This window comes from Poeciliopsis prolifica, unplaced genomic scaffold (assembly GCF_027474105.1).
Source record: "Poeciliopsis prolifica strain line A6 unplaced genomic scaffold, Auburn_PproV2 SCAFFOLD002, whole genome shotgun sequence".
Lineage (NCBI taxonomy): Eukaryota > Metazoa > Chordata > Actinopteri > Cyprinodontiformes > Poeciliidae > Poeciliopsis > Poeciliopsis prolifica.
The window spans coordinates 7257501-7276800 of NW_026562377.1; the positions used below are offsets into that span (position 1 = coordinate 7257501).

The 19300-nt window shown below is 36.1% G+C and overlaps 2 protein-coding genes across 2 annotated transcripts; one reads left to right on the forward strand and one right to left on the reverse strand.

Moving 5' to 3' along the window:
* Positions 1 to 4628: 4628 nt before the first annotated feature.
* Positions 4629 to 8612, forward strand: gamt (guanidinoacetate N-methyltransferase). The gene is made up of 6 exons (XM_055058549.1): positions 4629 to 4913; positions 6183 to 6328; positions 6403 to 6466; positions 6648 to 6715; positions 7448 to 7558; positions 8359 to 8612. Exons 1-6 carry the CDS (start codon positions 4736 to 4738, stop codon positions 8497 to 8499), a joined length of 708 nt encoding a protein of 235 aa, XP_054914524.1. The 5' UTR covers positions 4629 to 4735; the 3' UTR covers positions 8500 to 8612.
* A 3477-nt stretch (positions 8613 to 12089) lies between these two features.
* On the reverse strand, positions 12090 to 19044 carry ndufs7 (NADH:ubiquinone oxidoreductase core subunit S7). The gene is made up of 8 exons (XM_055058561.1): positions 18981 to 19044; positions 17528 to 17564; positions 17097 to 17171; positions 16890 to 17010; positions 15838 to 16017; positions 14519 to 14565; positions 13561 to 13649; positions 12090 to 12514 (listed from the first exon to the last, which is right to left on the reverse strand). Exons 1-8 carry the CDS (start codon positions 18994 to 18996, stop codon positions 12417 to 12419), a joined length of 663 nt encoding a protein of 220 aa, XP_054914536.1. The 5' UTR covers positions 18997 to 19044; the 3' UTR covers positions 12090 to 12416.
* Between the last annotated feature and the right edge of the window lie 256 nt (positions 19045 to 19300).

Below are 19300 nucleotides of genomic sequence, written 5' to 3' on the forward strand. Positions count from 1 at the left end.
TTTGTAACTGTGTCCTTTCAACCAATTATGTATCTTGTATCCAATTAACAACAGAAATAGAAGTACAGGAGTGTCTCTGTGCTGCTGTTATTCCCAAAGCTTTCCCGGTCCGCCGGTGGGAATTATAAAAGTCAGAATGAGAACCACATTCTCAGTCAGCAAAGCGTGTCCCTGGAAGATGCTCTTGTTTCTCTTTATCTCCTCCATATCATTCATAAAGGACAAATTGAGGACAAACATCAGCATGTCATGATTTATAGGAGCCTCTCCGCTGGGACCGGAGCCAATTTCTTTCAAATCACCTTATGTATGTGACGGAAACAGCTTGATCATGTTTCTCAGAGGAAATTGACTCACTTCTGTTTCACTAACAAAGAGAGAAATAGGAGCTGCAGGTAGAGGTGGACATAAAAATCATCAGTAAAGGTTTTAAGGTGTATAATTAGTAAATATTCAAAGGTGTTAAATGGATTTTACTCGGAAATGATCAAAACATTTTGAGTATTAATTTGATTAATAGGATACTTTTTGTCTGCTTAGGCAGACATACATACAGATCTGGAAAAAGTTAAGAGACCGCTTAATTTTTACTTTTTATAGAAATATGTTTGAGTAAAATACACATTGTTCTTTTATTCTATGAACTACTGACAACATGTATCTGATAAATAGTTGTATTTATTTTCAGACAATGAGAAATGGTCAATGTAAGGAAAAAGATGCAGCGCTTTCAGACCTCAAATAATGCAAAGAAAACAAGTTAATACTCATTTAGAAACAACAACATTTATGGTTTAACTCAGAAAGAGTTCAGGAATGAATACTTGGCCAGGAGGTTTCCAGTGGAGTTCAGTATTAATTTTTTAAAGAGCTGTATGTAAAATAAAAACACAAAAAACAAAAACACAAAAAATATTTTATTATTTTTATACTTTTTACCCAAAAAGTTTCTTACTGCTGTTAGCTGCTGCCTGCCACCTTTAGGAAAATATAAGATATCCGCTTTGTTAACTTGTCTACATTAAATTTAATGTTTATCAGTTAAAATAATATGTCAAACTTAAATACAACACTGCATTTCAGAATCCAAATATTTCTTTATTTTAGTTAGCAATTCTGTAATGCTAAAATCAATACCCATAATAACATTTGTATGATGTAAAGTAATTACAAATAACAACTACTATCATTACAAATAATGATAGTAGTTGCGTTACTCACACAGAGTAGCTTAGAAATGATGTTGAGGGGCCCAAATGAAAATCTGCTCAGGGTCCCAAAAAGTCTTGGACCGGCCCTGTTTCTAAGTATTGACATTTGAGGCAGCTGGCAGAATGAATCATGTTGTAACAACCTCTTCTGATCGTAACATCTGACACAAATTAAATGTTTCCTCACTAATATTGTCACATTTCTATGATGACATTCTGCTATTAAAGTCAGATTCAATCAGCTGCAGCTTTGTCGGGTTAGAAAAACATACATACAGTTCTTCCTGTTGCCACCAGACCTGCAGGCCTCGCCGCAGCGAGCTGACCACTGGTTGAAAACCTTTCATTAAGGTTTAATGTTTCAACTTCAAAACAGTTACGCTTCAACAAGGAGGGGAAATTTTGTAAAACGTCCTAAATTAATGCAAAGGTATAGCAGCTTCAAATCCAAGTAGGCAGTAGTTTCTTTTTACGTGAGCGCAGTCTGAAACATGGTTGATATCTGTTGGATGATTTGAAGTCATTGAAGATTTGAAAACATGATATCTGTTGAGTCACAAGGGAACATCAATGACAATTATGGATAATTAGAAACTATGAAAAAACAGATGTTTCCAGTTTGATACAGCTGAAAAGCACATTGTAAATTAGATGTTCTTAATCATAAAAAAGCTATTTGAAGCTTCATGTAGTCAAGAATATCTGACATTATTTGGTATTTGAAACCAGTAAATGCTAATTCCTCATTAAATATGTTTACACCACAGTTAGTGAATTGACTTCTGGAAGTATGTTTAACAATTAATCAATAACTAAATTAATTGATGATTATTTCAATAAAAAAATTGCACGTCCTGCAGATTTTTCATTTAAGCCTTTTTTTATACAGTACTGAAATAAACTATTTATTTTTAATTGATTTTTGTCAGAGAAGATATGATAAACAGAAAAAAACAAAAAGAGAACTTGAAAAAAACTATATTAAAATGCAAAGAAACAAATAATTTCTTCTCCTTAAATAAGAAAATAAACATTCAAAAATTGAAGACGTCTGGAAAATGTATATCTATATATATATATATGCTACAGTTTTGACTTAATTACTGCTTTGACTGTGTTGTTCTTTTCGGAATTGGCCTTTTTTGGAGTTTATTTACTCCAGGTAAGAACCAATCAATTACTAAATTAATTGATGATTATTTCAATAACTGATAAATCATAATTAATCTGATTAATCGTTTCAGCCACAGTCTCCGTACCTCTTGCTGGTAGGCTGCAGCCCTCCACACGACCCCACCAGGATAAGTGTGTGTAAACGACGGATGGATGAAAACCTGAAAATCAAGCCCACTCTTCTCAGAACTATATTTAGAGCCACTTATCTTTTTTACTGCAGATGATGTGAATCACAACATTATGTGGTGAATCACAGCAGACAGACAAGCGCTCGGGAACAGATCCGCTGATCATCTTTCCCTCTAATTCCTTTTCTACTCCATTAGATGAAGCTGAGAGAAGGTCCTTGTTGCTCTGCAGGGTCTCATCATCCACCAACCCTCTTGCGAGCCTCTTGATATCCACTGCCTTCAATGACACTTTGCTGCACTGAATCTCACTTGCATGCATTAACTAATGCATTCTGACACGGGAAACAATAAACCACTACTCTTCTGGTTAGATATAATATTCACACCTCTTCAGCTTTCTTTTGTCATGTTACAACCACAAGCTTCAATGTGTTTTAGTGGAAATTTATGTGATAGAACAAAGGAGAGTAGTGGATATTTATAAAGGTAGAAGAGTAATATACATACTTTTTATTATATATACAGCTCTGTGAAAATAATTAGAGCCAACTGGACTGAACCCGATGGAAAACCTCCTGGTTATTCCACCAAATATTAATTTCTGAACTCTTCCTAAACATTAGTATTGTTGTTTCTAAATGAATACTAACTTGTTTTCTTTGCATTATTATTTTCATCTGAAAGTACTGTATCTTTTTTGTTATTTTAACCATTTTTCATTCTCACAAACCAGTGTATGAAAAAATATTTTTGCCCATAATGTGATAGTTAGAGGCGCAGATCCTCCTCACCATGGACCCAGAGTCTGAACACCATGGGGGAAGAGAAACTGAGTCATTATTAGACTGAGGGCAGCCAGAGTTTGTATTGCTAAATTATTATATTTAGCTAAATATTATTGCTGAGGGGCACCAGCAGGCCTTCTGATGCACATTTTAAAAATAATAATATTTGTGAAAAAATATATCAAAAAGGGCACTAGGGGCATCAAAGGTAAAAGGGGCAGGGGCTCAAGCCCCTTCTTCCCCCCTCCCCCTGCACATCCCTGCAGACATGTCTACCAGGCCAGCAGCTGATTGAAAGGTATTGATATATGTACTTTGTGAGACCAAAAGTTCAAATTCCAAAGATTACCATAAGTGAGATTGATACTCTTAAAGGAAGAAGCTGAAAGCAGAAACTTTTAACATGTTTTCCAGAAGCTGCTGTTTCAGTAAAAGCTGCCAAAAGGGGGTTACAACAAGAGAAAAGACTCTTGATTTATTTCAGCTTCAAATCATTGTACATTTTCTGATTTGAAAACCACAAACCTGTATTGGTGTTTTCTGTGACAGACCAGTAACTCCCAACCTCGGCCATCAGGATATCACAGATCCTGGAGGAGATCAATCCAAGCAGGGATTGGCCCGTGGTGTGCAAATGGTGAAAAAATACTATATAGATTTCAAAGAAAAAAATAATTGTTGTTGTAACTCTTAATTAAAGAGTTATTGTAGATGGTGATGGCTGCAGGAAGGAAATATTACAACTAATTTGAAGAAGCCTTTGACTGAAGACACTGTTTTTCTGTCTATATTTGTGGCCCAGGCCCCAACGTCATTTCAAGAATGGCACAAATGTGGCCCTCCAGTGATGCAAATGGACTCCATTTGTCATTTTTAACAGCAGGTTTGTTTTTGTCTTCTTAAAATGGAATTTTAGCAACATTAATGTACTTTTAAGAAAAAATTACTTGATGATCTATGCTAGAAATATTCAATATGGAGAAGAACCTGTGACACCTGTGTGTTTAGGATCTACAATTATCTAAAGATCCTTTTTTTAATAGAAATCTGACTCCTTTGATTGATTAATTAAATGCTACTAAAACATCAAAATTCATTATTTTGTGTCGTTATTGAAAACAGAAAAAAAACCCAGTAGCATCCAAGTACTTTAAAAGTTGAAAAATAAGGCTCACAAGAGCCAAACTGGTTCATATCACAACAATAATAATAATCTGTTATTTCCCATTGAGTGAGCCATCTTATCTTCAGAGGATCTTGGGCTCTGTTAAATCTTGGAACATGTATTTGCGCTTTTTGACCCCCAGTCACACAATTGCGGTGTCAGCAGTTGTGAGCTCAATATAAACCGCCGCCTCCTCCACTTTCACCCTCTTCTGTGTCAGAGAGACCTTCCAGCAGAGCCCGCCAACCGCAACGACAGCAAAGCAAAATGACCTCCGCTCCTCAGCCCATATTCACCAAGGGAGAGGACTGCAAGCCCTCCTGGCACGACGCTAACGCCGGGTACAATGAGGCCGACACACACCTCGAGATCATGGGAAAGCCTGTCATGGAACGCTGGGAAACCCCGTACATGCACTCGCTGGCGACCGTTGCAGCTTCGAAAGGTAAAGGAGTGCGTATTATCGGGCGTCGCGTTCTGACGCGCGACTTGTCCGATATTGGACTCACACTTCATGAACTTGCCATTTAAAGAGACAGCAACACAGAAATGTTCTAAAGGAATGTAGTTTAAAGTCACACTTTTTTTTCTTGTGTACACTTAAAAGTCATTCAGATCTCGGACAGAAAAGTGTTGTCAGCTCAGCTGAAAAATATAAATGTGTTAAATTTTTGTTAGAACTTTATTGTGCAACGTTGAGGACTATAAAACTGCAAAAAGTTTATTTGAAGAATGAAAGTACATGCAAAAACAAATTTTTTTGTGTTAGAATACATATAAGAAGTTAATAATTTATATGTGTGAATATATAAATTTAAACTTATTAACCAAAAGAAGTTTACAGTTGCTTTGACTGTAACGGTGAGACACATGTTAGTGTGAGAAACATGGTGCTCTGTGTTGGTGAGTGCTGCAGCAGCTGTTACTGCACTACTGGGACAAGGATAAGAAATCTGCAGGGGGCAGAGAGCATTTCTGCTCACATACTTTCATCTTTGAAAGCCAGAATGATCCAGATGTTTCAAAGAATGCAAACAAGTTTAAAATTCACGTTTAACAGTGTTGCACAGTCTGAATGATATTCAGTTTATTTTTTAGATTGATATGCAAACGCATGTAAAATATCTACATTGTAATTTTTTTTAATTTGGAAGAAATTCTGTACCTTTTCAGAATAAATTTCCTGGATGTTGCAAAAATATAAGCAAAGCTAAATATTTCTGATGATTTGAAATAGGGCTGTTGTAAACAAGTATTTTAGTAATCGATAGAAAAATAAAGTAAAACATTAGTAAATCTAACATAACAGCAGTATTACTGTCGTATATTCGTATAGTAGTCGTATAGTCTAATTTTTCACAGTTGAGCTTCCCAAACAAGAACTTTTCTGTAGTTTAGAAAATTAACTCACAACAATAATAGCTCACTTTTCAAGTTAACCTGAAGAAAATCTGAAATTACATTCAGCGTAATATTAAAGAGGCATCGAGTTACTCAAATCCCTCGAGGAATCGCTTCAGCCCTAATCTGAAAGCAATTTAAAGATTTTTCAATCATTAAATAAGAGTTAAGCATTACGTTTTATAAGTATTCCTGTGCAATCACTTCCTCTCAATGCCCTACAGAGTAATAAATCACACATAAAGTATAATACTGGCAATTTTAGTTTGAACATTTGATGGGTTTTGTAAATGCTGTTCTGTTTGTCTGATAGGCGGTCGGGTTCTGGAGATCGGTTTCGGCATGGCCATCGCTGCCACGAAGGTGGAGTCCTTCCCCATCGAGGAGCACTGGATCATCGAGTGCAACGATGGAGTATTTGCCCGTCTGGAGAACTGGGCCAAGTCTCAGCCTCACAAGGTCATTAAACCTGCATTCTCAGTTCAGTGATGGTAAAACAAGGTTCTAATGAGCCTCTTTTTTTCCTCCTGCAGGTCGTCCCTCTGAAGGGTCTCTGGGAAAACGTTGTTCCAACCCTACCAGACAATCACTTTGATGGTGAGACATTTTCTGACACAACTAGCCATAAATATATAAATTACTGGGAATAGGAACGCTAGGACCTGTGACATCATGAACAAAAACGAAAGCATGCCTTTAGAGAAGAAATGATACAAATGAAATAAATAAATAAATTCGACTGCATGATGCATGCTGCCACCTCTGCCTTCTCTTTCAGGTATTCTCTATGACACATATCCTCTCTCAGAGGAAACGTGGCACACTCACCAGTTTGACTTCATTAAGGTAAGTGACTGAAAGAAGCTGAATCTGCAGCTGAAGCTCTTCAGCCACTTTGTTGGTTCTATTTTAAACTAATGACAAAAAATAACAAGAAGTCCCATAATTATTTTATTTTTAAATACATCAGCAGATGTTTGTTTTACATTTTAGTTCATTTTTTGCACAAAATCATTCTTGGTTTATGAGATTTCAGTCTGCTCAATTTGGCCTATATTGAGCTCCTTTGAAAAGCATTATTAGAGGCTCCTGCACAACCATCAAGAATGCAGCAACTGGTTCCTGGATAGGAAATCAACAACTAAACACGTGTCTTTTCGAGTTCCCATAGGTGATGGACTGGAGTTGATAGGTAACGGTGCAGCCCCCATCGATTGTGACTCAACAATTGAAATATTTTTGAAATGGCTTGTTTTTCAGATACCAAAAAATATTAACTTATTGCCAAAAAACAAATCTGGAGTGTTTATAGAAGCAGTCGAGACCCAAGTGAACGTATAAAAACATGCAAAATGTGACTTTTGTATGATGTGTCTCCTTAAGGTCTTTTCAGTTGTGTATTTCAGTTTCGTCAAATACATTTACAAACAGCTTCTGTGTTGTCTTGACTGTGTTTATCATGTTATTATTGAGCTGGAGGATGAATTGTTTCTATAGTCTGAGGCAATTGAGACCCCAGACCATCTTATTCTTTTTTTTTTGATGGGAAAAGTAAGCATGTGGTTTCTTTACCTGCAGGGTCACGCTCACAGGATGCTCAAACCTGGAGGCGTCCTCACCTACTGCAACCTGACCTCCTGGGGTGAACTGCTCAAGGGAAAATACGACAACATTGAGAAAATGTTCCAGGTTTGTCACCTTGATGATCAAAATCAAATCCTCCATGTTTGGCCTCTGATTGTCGTCCGCTTCTCTACAACAATTGAATTACCTCCAGCTACGCAACCGAAACATAAAAACAGTTTTTATAAGACAATTTGGTCACATAAATTCACTACATATCTACATAAAAAGAAGGGTTTTTCTATCTTAGTATAAAATGCATGTATTTGTAAAGTTTTGGTTTAATTACTGCCCTGTTGTTCTTTCAGCAAATGGCTTCTTTTTGTCTGTATGCTCCAGTTAACGATTAATTGAGTTCTTGATTAGTTGACGATTATTTCTAAACTCGATTCATCATGATCAATCCGATTAATTGTTTCAGTCTTAAACTTGACGCTGAAGAGGTGGTGCAGTAATTTGACTCAGCTGCGTTGGAGCAGAGACGCATCTAAAAAAGTTGTAGGGTTGTAGCTTTGGAAACCTGTAGTTGGAGATCTCTGCTTTTAAAACATGCAGATTATAATTATTATTAGTGATGATGATAATCTTTGTTTTAAAAAGGGACAAATCACAGCTCAAACATAAATGTCACCATTTGAGTTTCTGCACCAGATTATAGCAGAAACTAATTTGCATCTGCATTCCTTTGGACATGCTGATGCTTCCATTACAATGACTATTATCACAAGAGACACACGCAGATGGTGAAAACATCACTGAGTTCACCTGAGTTACCTGCTGCTTTCATGTCAAGGTTGCTGCTGATAAACCGGATTGGACCGCACGCCGACCGACCGCCTCTCTCTGTCTCTGTTAATGATTTTCAGGAAACCCAGGTGCCCCATCTGCTCGAGGCCGGCTTCAAGAAGGAGAAGATTAGCACCACCACCATGGACATTGAACCACCCACTGAATGCAAATACTACTCCTTCAAGAAGATGATCACTCCCACTATTGTGAAAGAATGAAGGACAAAGACGCTGCTGCTGCTGCAGCCTTTTTATATTCAGATGTGCCTTTTGTCTCCTGCCAATCACATATTTCACTGAACATTGTTTTAATAAAACAAACTCCATCATGACTGCATTTAATCTTTTTTTGTATTTGTTTAGGGCTACATCTAATGATTACTTCAGTAATCGCTTATTCTTTTGGTTATTTTTGAGGACTAATCAATCAATCAGATAAAAAAAAAGAAACCACTTTTATAAACCACTTTTATAAAATCAAAAAGTCATAAAGGGGAATAAAGGGTGGATGTGTTGAACTTATAGAGCAGGGCTGCAATTATCGATTATTTTAATTATTAATCTATCAGCTGGATTTTTTAAAAATGCCACATTTTGCAGATTTTATACGAACGCCTTTTTAAACTATTAGAAATAAAGTAAAAGACACAAATAATTCCAACTTTAAATTAGAAAATATGCATTTTAATGCCTTAAATTCAAAAATATTCTTCTTTCACTGTATGTTTGATCATTTATAGCAAAGGATGGATTTGAAAAAGTACATCAAGCTCAGCCATTTCTATTTAATATCAATACAGTGTAGGGTTGATCTATTTTTGTTTTAGTAAATGATTGGTGAAGTTATTTTTGTCACTTGAGTACTATATAGAAAATATTACAAATATGTATTTTCTTAAATGTATATTTAGATAGTTTTGGTTTAATTAATGATTCTACTTAATGATTAATTGATTGCTAATTCGCATTGACCTTCACTTCACTAACCGATTAATCATTTCAACCCTATATTTATCGTAGCTGATGCTACTGAATTTTCTTCCCGTCATAAAATTCTTGAACTAGTTTGAATTTTTTGTCTATTAGATATACCTCCAACATTAAACTCACCTGTTTCCAGGTCTTACATCATCCAGCACGCCTCCACTCCAAGTCTAAGCTGTGAAATGATTACTAACAGACTGGGACAAAAACATGCTTTGTTGCAGTTATAGTGCAAGATGTTCCCCCCGTCTGCAGTACCTGTGTTATTTATGTTGTGTTGTGTTTGTTATTTATAAACCTTAAAACAACAATGCTGGCTGAGTAAAAACCCTCCCAGGGTGGAGATTTCAAAGGTGATTTTAAAAGCAAACAGTTTGAATGGGAAGTTTCTGAATTAAAAATCTTAAATATGTAAATGAGGTGCTATCTATAAATCTGCACACCTCTGTCTGTGAATATTTCTGAAGATAAAAGCAAGATAAATTAGGAAATATGATGCACAAAAACCTACTTAAATATGAGAGGTGATGTAAAGGGTTAAAGTAAAAATAACCATGAAAAATGCCCATCAAGACTGCAGAAAATGTTATAGATTCACCATGAAGTGATTCTTCTGACCTTCCACAATAGCTCTTACCAACTTTAGCTGAAAACGAGTCTTGTTTTTAAATAGGTTTAGAGCTGCAGCTAAGGATTGTGTTAGTAGTCGATTATTCTATAGATTATTCTGACGATTAATGGAGAAATGGGATTTAAAAAAAATGCTCTTCGCCTGCCATATAAAATCCTAAGAAAACATATTGGAGTTTGGCTGCAGCATGAAAAAGAAATGGACATGCATGAAAAGTTTTGCATTCAAATAAAGTTACTTAAAGCTGTCTGTAACAACTGAGTATAGGACTGATGTCTGAATTTATGGTTTGAGATAAGTGTAAGGTGAGATTAAAGAGTGAACACGTAGGAACCAGTAACCACCTGGCGAGGGGCCATTAATCATTAGACGGATGGATGATGCAACAACAGACTGCTCTCTGGTGGGAAACCACATCTGCTGGCGGCCCACAGATCCCAAACAGGACCAACTCTAGTGTTCACTTACAAGTGATATATAAAAGGACATGGGAGGAACTGTAGGGAACATGTCTGCGTTTGACCAAAAAGAACAAGCGCTGACTAAATTCCAAGTCTTAATCTTCTATTTTCATAGTAAAAATGAAGTATTATTGAAAGACTGTAGTGTTAGCCTGGTCATTAGCTTTCTGTTCACTATTTGGGCTTTCTCTCCTTCGTTTAGATTCCCTCCGGTATTTTTTTTTTTTTTTGATCGGGCCAATCAGCGAAGTTGTGAGCGATGACGTACATTTTCTGCGCTGTTTTAGAATTGTAGTCCGCCTGCAGTTCTTAGTCAGACGGTGAGCGAACTAGCCGTTCAGTTCGTGTAAAACGTTGAATTAATATTAACAGCCGCCTTGCTAGGATCGGCACTAATATCTCAGCAGTGGAGGAACGGTTGCTTACAGTGCAGGCTTCTTTAGCAGCGAAAAGCTTTTTACTGACGCATTACATATGTCACGGGCGAACGTTAACGACTGGGTAAAATTTAAAACTTCAGCAGAGAGCGAAGAAAATGGCGTAGGAAGTGGAGCTGGTTTTTACCAGGTTTTATCAAACACATGGTCAACTCACCGCCTTTTATCGAGCATCACCGCAGATCTTTTCAAAAATAAAGAAAATATCTGCCTATGAGCAACCAAGCCTGTAAGATATAACAAATGTTCGTCTGCCTGAAAGCGCTTCAATGTAAACTCGCGGCTGATTCAGCGATGACGCATTAAAACTGCATTCAGTAACCAAATCCTGATATGTTCGCAGCTACAGAACAAGAGCAGTCAGAAGCAATAACAAAGTGAATGCATGACTCATAAACTCTCCCAACAAATGTAGTGAATATTTGTGGGTTCAAATGCGTGTTGCATAAATAAATCTTCTACCTTTACAATGATTAAGCATGCAGTGAAGCAGATACGGCTGAAGATGCTAGATTCTAGAAAATGATTTTCATCGTTAACCTTTCTTTTATGGAAGTTAAAAGGTGCAAGACTCTAAAAAAATAATCAGGGTTTCTGCATGTTTTACAGACTGAATCATGTAAGACTTTAAAGACCATTATGAATGGAATTTAACTGGGTAAATTTGCACTTACCCATGCTAGTTAGCTGGCATTTGAGAAATGCCAGCTAACTGGCATGGTATATTAGCAGTAAGTAAGAATGCAATGAAGATATCTGCATGTGACTCAAACTTTTGCCAGACCTAGGAGTCCCATGAGAGACAAATGCATTCAATATGTTAGATTAAACAGACCTTCCAAGACCAAATTTAAGACATGTAATTAACATATTTAAAGCTAACTTACTATTTCCTAATGAATTTAAAACTTTTATGGCATTAAAATGATGTGGATGTGGATAATTCAACAATTGTGTCAGTGATGAATTAAAACAAAGTTAAAACCAGATGAGTCAAAGTACAAAAAATACATTTATATTTCACAGTCTGACTTAAAATTCCTGTTTTAGGTCAGGAATAATGGGTCAAAGTTCTAACAGAAACCATCAAATTTATGCAGTTTAACACAACTGAATAATTTTCATATATATAATTATCTACTTATGTATTTAATTTATGCATTACAATATTTGCAAGCAATTTTTTAAATTGTTTCTCATTTATTTAATTGTGACTAAAAAATTACTAACTCAGTTGTTCATTAGTTTGTGTCAAAAATAAATTAGCAGTTGCAAAAATGACAAAAGCAACAATCCTTGATTTTTATGAACCAAAATTTATTGGAAATAACATTTATTATATTGTGGTGCATCACTTGTTTTGTTTACAACCATGTGTAGAGTCATAAATGCTGCTTAAACTGATTTGTCTTTAAACTGTGTTTTAAAACAGTAACAGTGATTTAAAGACCCAGAAACCAAAACAGAGCAGAAGCTGGTGAGTCTCATGAGAAGCAGCTTTGCATAAATTACAATATTTCATTTACTGAAGTTTCTGCTGCTCTATGCGGAAGAGGAGCAATGCTCCAAATGAAACCAGAAATACAACATTTACACACAGATTTACACAGATATACTACACGCTCACTTCCTGTACCAGATACTTATCTTCTTCTCTCGTTTGATTTTCTTTTGCAGCTGTAAAGTGCCGTACAGGAGAGCTTCTGCTGTGGGAGGACAACCTGGGAACGAAAAAAAGCCATTAAAGCTTACTTATTGTGCTTACTGGAACAAGTTTTGAGCAATACAAAACTTATACATTACATTTTTGCACAAAATCATTCTTAGATATTGAGATTTTTATCTAGTGGTCCTGTCCCCAACTCAACATTTTACACTCGCACATAAAAATGGCTGCAAACATCTGGACTGTTAATACTAACATACTTCTCTGAAAAGCAGAAGTAGAGCCTTCTGCACAAAACAAAAGAATGCAGCTAGTAGTTTCTGAATAGGAAGTCAACAACAAAACATTTGTCTTTTCCAGCAGCCATTGTACAGCGAATTCAACGGTAAAACCAGCTGATCAAACAGTTCTGGAGTTCTACTAGGGTTGCAAGGTGACAGGTGGAGCTCTGCTGGGGTTGCTAAGTAATGGCCTGGGTTTCCAGGTACATTCGTGAGAAATGGCTCATTTTCCAAACACCAAAAAACATCAACTTATAACCAAAAACTTGCTGGGTGGACTTTGAAAAAATACTTAAATGCAGCTTTTTGAATGCAAGTATTTATTTAGTATGTTTTTAACTGGAGATGCTGAAAATGATCAAACGTACACTAAAGGAATGCTATATTATTGGATTTTAGCCAGTAAAAATATAAATGTATTTGTATTCTTAATATTATATAAAAAGATTTAAGATGTTAAATGAAAAAAAAAATGAAGTTTGTTAATTTTTTCCCCCAAATTTCTTGATTATTGATCAGAATAATGGATAGAATAGATTACTAAAATAACTGTTAGCTGCAGACCTAGTTTAACGAGAAGATTAAATGATTTAGTTTTTAAGAATTAAATTAAGCATATCAATAATTACAATTTAAATAAAACTTTATTTCAGCCCAAAAAGTAAGACTCACTGAAGAGAGGAATACATGAATGTTTTTTATGTATTGTGACTCACAGTCACTATAAACCCTAAATTCTGTTTCACAGAAATTATAATTAGATTTAAACTGTGCAAAAATTCCTTTTTTATATCACTAGACATATAAATCTTGAGTCTACCTGGTACATAAATGTCCACCGGCACGATGCGGTCACAGCCTCGCACCACAGCGTAGGAGTAGTGGTAGTAACCTCCTCCGTTAGCACAACTACAGGAATGAAATCAGAAAAATGTTAAATATTCTTAGTCTGTCTAGAGACAACAGATATGCAAAAACCACAGAGTGCATGACACAGATGGGCTTTAAGTTTAACTTCAGCTTTAATGCCGATATGAAGGCAAATACTGCCACCATGTGATAAACAATTGTAACTATAATAAATATAATTCACATTTAGTTTGCAAACAGTATTGTAGGTTTCTGAATGCATAATTTTAACATTTTCTAAAGAAAATAATTTATTGCCTATTACTTTACTTTAATAGGTAATAAATTGAGCATTTTGGGTCCTAATAGCTTTTTAAGCTGTGACTTTGAACCACGATGTCCTTAAATTAATAAATAAGACTGTACAAACAATTTCCACAATGTGGGCCTAAATACAGTTCAGAGTTGTCAGTTAAAGTATGTAAGACCATATGAAATCTGTTTTATTTTTTTTTACTAAATTACACTTTAAAAATTTTTTAATTCCAATTACTGATGTTGAAAACCAAAGCAAACTGGCAGCATTACAGGGAATGTTATTGTTTATTATTTTCACCACTGTCAGTTAATTAAATTAATTAAATTAGTGATATTATTCACACTTCTTTAAGTAAGTGGTGGCCTGAAGAAGCCTGCTTCAAATGGGAATGTTTTTCAAGAGAAGGATTTATGTTTGCGGCACTTTGGCCATAAATCTACCTAAAAAAAAGTAATAAATAAAATGATTTAATCATAATTTTTGTCATTGTCAAAATAGTACCACAAAACGTTGTGATAAAATTCAAAGCCTGTGTTGTCCACCCTTAGAGTGGATCAAAAATATCTTGACTGCGACTCTTCTGATTCAACAACATGGACGAATAACTCACCTTCCCATGGAAATTACGTATCTGGGCTCAGGCATCTGGTCGTACACCTGTTGGATGGAAGGAGTCTTTTAGCTATAGTCAGAATTAATCTGTATATTCAGCTGGAGAGAAGCTCCACGCCGCTCTGCCAATCCATCAACAGGCTGCTCCTAATCCAGCCCGCTTTAACACAGCTATACTGTTCCCATCGCCGTGATTCCATCTGACTGATGCTACTGTCTGTGTCTACAGGCTGAAAACAAAACAACGCTTTTCTATTAGACCTCTAAAAGAAGGAACACATAATCTCAGATGAGGATTATTATTGATCTGCATTTCATGCGTCAATCTGTCAATGTTTTATTCTGCCTCCTTGAGATATGTTTATGGGATATACAAACATATTCATAACATTTTTTCACACAAACTCAGACAATTAGATTTTAGTCTGGTCAGTAAATGGGCTCTTTTCTTAACGATCTGTTTTAGGGCCTTGTCACTTTAAATCCAATCGGCTGCTGCTGGCCACGCCCCCAGCTCACTTGCACATAAAAATAGCTGCAAACAGGTGCACAGTTGTGTAACTGTGCACCTGTTATACATCTGTACATCAGATGTATCTGCTATGCACCTGTTGTTCTGTGAAGCAGAACAACCAACAAGTTGGAAAGTCTTGTAAAATGTCAAATGACTTTAGAAACAGTTGAGAAAGAAATGGATGTAAAAAAAGACATGCAAAAAATAAATTTTGCATTAACAGGTCTCCTTTAAATGAATTTGTGATCCATTTAGTTTGAATACAAAGTCTGCTCTGTTTGGGGACTAAAAATGTGAACTCTGGTCTGCCTAAAATCTCTGTCTCGGTTCAATTGAAGGGAGGTCTGGATATATGAACACCAAGCGGACCAGAGTCTGGCCCAAAAGAAGGAAGTGGGCTATAATCCAAGGCATTCTGGGTAAATACAACCAAAACATACGCAGGAGTCTAATGCCAGCAGGAGAAATGACTCGTGGTCTTTTACCAAAGACAAAAGGGAAATCCGACAACTCTTAAAATCTGACTCAACTCCCTTTTTATTGTATTTTGTAAAGAAGGAAGTTGCCCTCGGTGTCTTATTCAGAGGTTTTTGTTTTGTTTCAGTGGTTCTTGTTGCAGCGCCCTCAAGGGGTGAGGAGGGGACTAGGTTCTTTGAAGCGTTTGGATCATTTAATGCAGTGCAATGTGAAAATGTAACAAATGTTGCAATTTTGGTCCCGAATCGAACCATGTCTCCTGGACTATCAGGAGCAAAAACAACCGAAAAGTCAACATGTATTTATGAGACTTTCCATCCTCTCACCTTCCGCAGAGCCGGAGCCATCTTATTGGTCAGAGTTCCCGCCACAATCATGACATCAGCCTGTCGAGGACTCGCTCTGAACACGACTCCGAAGCGGTCCATGTCGTAACGAGGGGCCGCCATGTGCATCATCTCTACAGCGCAGCATGCCAAGCCAAAGGTCATGGGCCACAGAGAGCTCTGATGGGAGAAACGAAGCAGAGAATAAACCGATATTTATTCAATCAACATCTTGATAAGACAAAATGCAAAAAGTAAGTGATACCTGATATCACTGTAGGTATTCCAGGTTTATTTTTTATTGTAAGAGAGGATTTTGTAAGGTTGCCATGTTTGCAAGTTGTGGTTGCAATGAGTGTGTAGATACGATAAACTGTTAATGGGTTTTGATGGTTATTGTGGTACTACTGTTTAAAATTAAACTTTATTCAGTTTCCAAATGACAAATTCCCCCACTATGTTGCATGTTATGTAATTTATTTATTAGCTCATCAGCACAGTTTATTGAACAGCAACATGAATATTATAACATGGTTTTAATTACAATTTTTAGATAATTATTGAGTTGGTAAGTAATATATTTAATTAAGTTGAGAAAAGGGGTTGGATTAAATAAGTCTTTACTTCCTCCTACTCGTTTTCAAACAGAAAAGTATGCTAATTATTTTGTTCTTGGCTATGTTTGCACATGTTCTTTCAGTCCTACTGATTGTTTTTAAAACCAGTTTGAAATAAATAAAACTATCTGTTTAAATGCCATGATTTTTAAACACTTATGCTTGAACAAGCTTCTTCAAGTGTGATTTTAATTTCATTTAATATTTAATGGAAACACAGCAATTGTGAAATTTTGCTTTTTTTTATTTAATTAGCAAAATATAAACAAAGATCTGTAAACATTTGTCATGGAAATAGACTACAAAATCTATCACTTTGGGAAGTAAATATAAACATGTAGTGTGTCTATGTGTTTTGCCAATATAGTGGATGTCAGGAATGCAACAATGAACACTGTAAATCTAATCCAAATCAGCCTCTTCTCAGATACTGACTCTGCGGGCCCAGTTGATCAGATCGTCGAGCTTCGCCACCACATAGTCCGCCTTGCTGCTGGCCACTGCTGATGGCTTGGCTGCAGCCAGAGCTGTGCTTTTCTCTCTGACTGGCACAACACTGCAAACACAGAGGCAGAGGAGCCATTTAACATGTGCCCCATGGTGACCCGGTGTGTGTTACGTCAGTCCCCTGCTTAAGCTCACCTGGTGCTGGTGGTATTATCACCTTTAGCGCTGCTGTGGAGACATTTCTGCTGAATAGCAAAAACTGAAATTGGCCTGATGGAAAAAGAGAAAGAAATTACTTGAGCATATAAATGAGAAATAGAAAGAGTGAGAAAGACAGATGGAAGGACTTATTTCTTCTGAGTCTCTAAACTTCATGATGCATTCGAGCTTAACTAGGCGATTCCTCTGGAAGGCAGACAAGCTGAACACTGCAGCTGTCAGCAGAAAACAGCAAATGTTTCTGTATTTGCTTTTCATCATGAATCATTTTCTATGACTGAAGACCATCTGACCCCACTCCCAAAAATACAAAGTCGTTTCCTAAAACAAGCTCTTATTGTTGCAAGGCACAAAACAGCAGGAGGCACAGAGTCAGCCAACCAGTAACAAGATTAGAGGGTTTTTACCTGGTTGAAAAAGAGCCAAACAGAGCGAGGCGAGGTCCTGCAAAATAAAGGCATTTGTAAACAAACAAATGCATAAAAACTTCAAAAATTCATATCCAAATGTTGTTATGCAATATACTATATAATAAAAAGTGTAATCTGGAGCTGACAAAAGTAAACCAAGGATGCTTGTTACACCTCTTACATTAATCATATGTGAATATATCCTTATTGTCTCTTAAATAACACTTTAAGTCACAGTTTACTGTCAAGTAGTAGTAATAATAATAATCATAATTATGTAACTCATAATAAAATATTCTCAAAATTGGCCATGAATGAGCAATACGTTTTACAGTGAGGTGAAATTAAAATTGCTTTTTTTTTGTACTATCCAAACGAGGCAGTTAAATTGAGGTATTTCCTGGCATAATTAATCTAATTTTTACATATCAAGATGGATAAAGATTTTTATTCAGTTAGTTTATGTACAAGATGGAAAAATAAATAAAAATACAAACTTAATATTTTAATTTGTCTACTCCCTTCGGTCTGAGGAATCGATCAACTCTATACAGCTTATTCAAAGGTATTCAAAATTACAAATAAAGTCAGACTACTTTTCACATCTCATTGAACAACAGCATAGATCATTCTTAATGTTCAGTAATGAAGCGTTTCAACGCTCAGGATAAGAAAATAATTATAATCGTAAGAAAGTAATAAATGCGTCCAAATTTGGCATAATAAATCTTTTTTTTTTTATTACTTAACACAAACATTCCGTTTGTTTTTTCAGTAGTTTTGAAGACTGATGTTAAATGATATGTGGGGTGAAACAAATTAAACGTGAACATGTAAAACTCTCGCACTGCATTTCAGGATAAGGATATGAAAGCCAATCACAGCCAATATTTTTGCATAAAATAAAGATGCCAAACTATGTAACTGAGTTATTTGATGGTTTTATATGGATGCCGAAATGTTCACCATGTCTGTCTGGCTTTATTCAAGCTTTTAATTGCTATTCCTTGCAGTTTTTATTACAATTGCAGATAAAACATCTAAACTAGAAGCGTTTTCCCGATAAGTTTGGTTCCAACAATGTAAGCTAAACGAGTGAAAAATCTTTATTTACGCCTCATTTACACAAACCGACTGTACAATTTAAAAATACTGCGTCAAAAATCAGTCACATGGTGTACAATTATAGCTGTAATGTTGGGTTTTCAGCTGGAACTCATCATGTAACTCTGCGTCCAAGCTAACCCTTGTTAGCCGCTTGGCTAAAGCAGACGGAGCAAGGTCAGTGTACCACGTCTCTAAAAGTTACAAATACAACCTCCTGCATTGTCACAAACTCAGATTCTGACCATTTCTGAACTTAATTTTAAATACCAAAGGCAACATTAATTCAGAGGCGTCATTAATGTTAAAAATAAATGTGAAAGAGTTTAATCAAAACATTACCTACCCGCCAGCGCCGCCATCTTTAATGGTCTGGTTACATCAAGGGTCTCTTCCGGTGCATGTGCGACTCCAACCGGTGGATGGCGCTGCTGCCTCACAATACGTGAGTAATGATTCAGAAAAATACTTCTTGAAAGAACCACCTCTAAAGGCAGGGGGGAAAAGTCTTATCAGCTTTTATTCAGTGAAAAAATGTTGGCTTAGGTTTAGAGATCTGAGGATGTTATGTTCGACCCACAAGGCATCAGTAAAGATAACATCTGTGTTATGCACACTTTCACACATGGCTGCAATAGCATTTTGACATCTGCATTTGCAAAGCTG

Excerpts from the sequence above, each read along its gene's own strand:
- gamt (XM_055058549.1), top strand. The coding sequence starts at position 4,736 with ATGACCTCCGCTCCTCAGCCCATATTCACCAAGGGAGAGGACTGCAAG. Across the intron at positions 4,914-6,182 it reads GACCGTTGCAGCTTCGAAAG|GCGGTCGGGTTCTGGAGATC; the intron begins GTAAAGGAGTGC and ends TTTGTCTGATAG. Across the intron at positions 6,467-6,647 it reads ACCAGACAATCACTTTGATG|GTATTCTCTATGACACATAT; the intron begins GTGAGACATTTT and ends CTTCTCTTTCAG.
- ndufs7 (XM_055058561.1), bottom strand. Across the intron at positions 14,566-15,837 it reads TGGCTCCGGCTCTGCGGAAG|GTGTACGACCAGATGCCTGA; the intron begins GTGAGAGGATGG and ends TCCATCCAACAG. Across the intron at positions 13,650-14,518 it reads TACGTAATTTCCATGGGAAG|TTGTGCTAACGGAGGAGGTT; the intron begins GTGAGTTATTCG and ends TCATTCCTGTAG.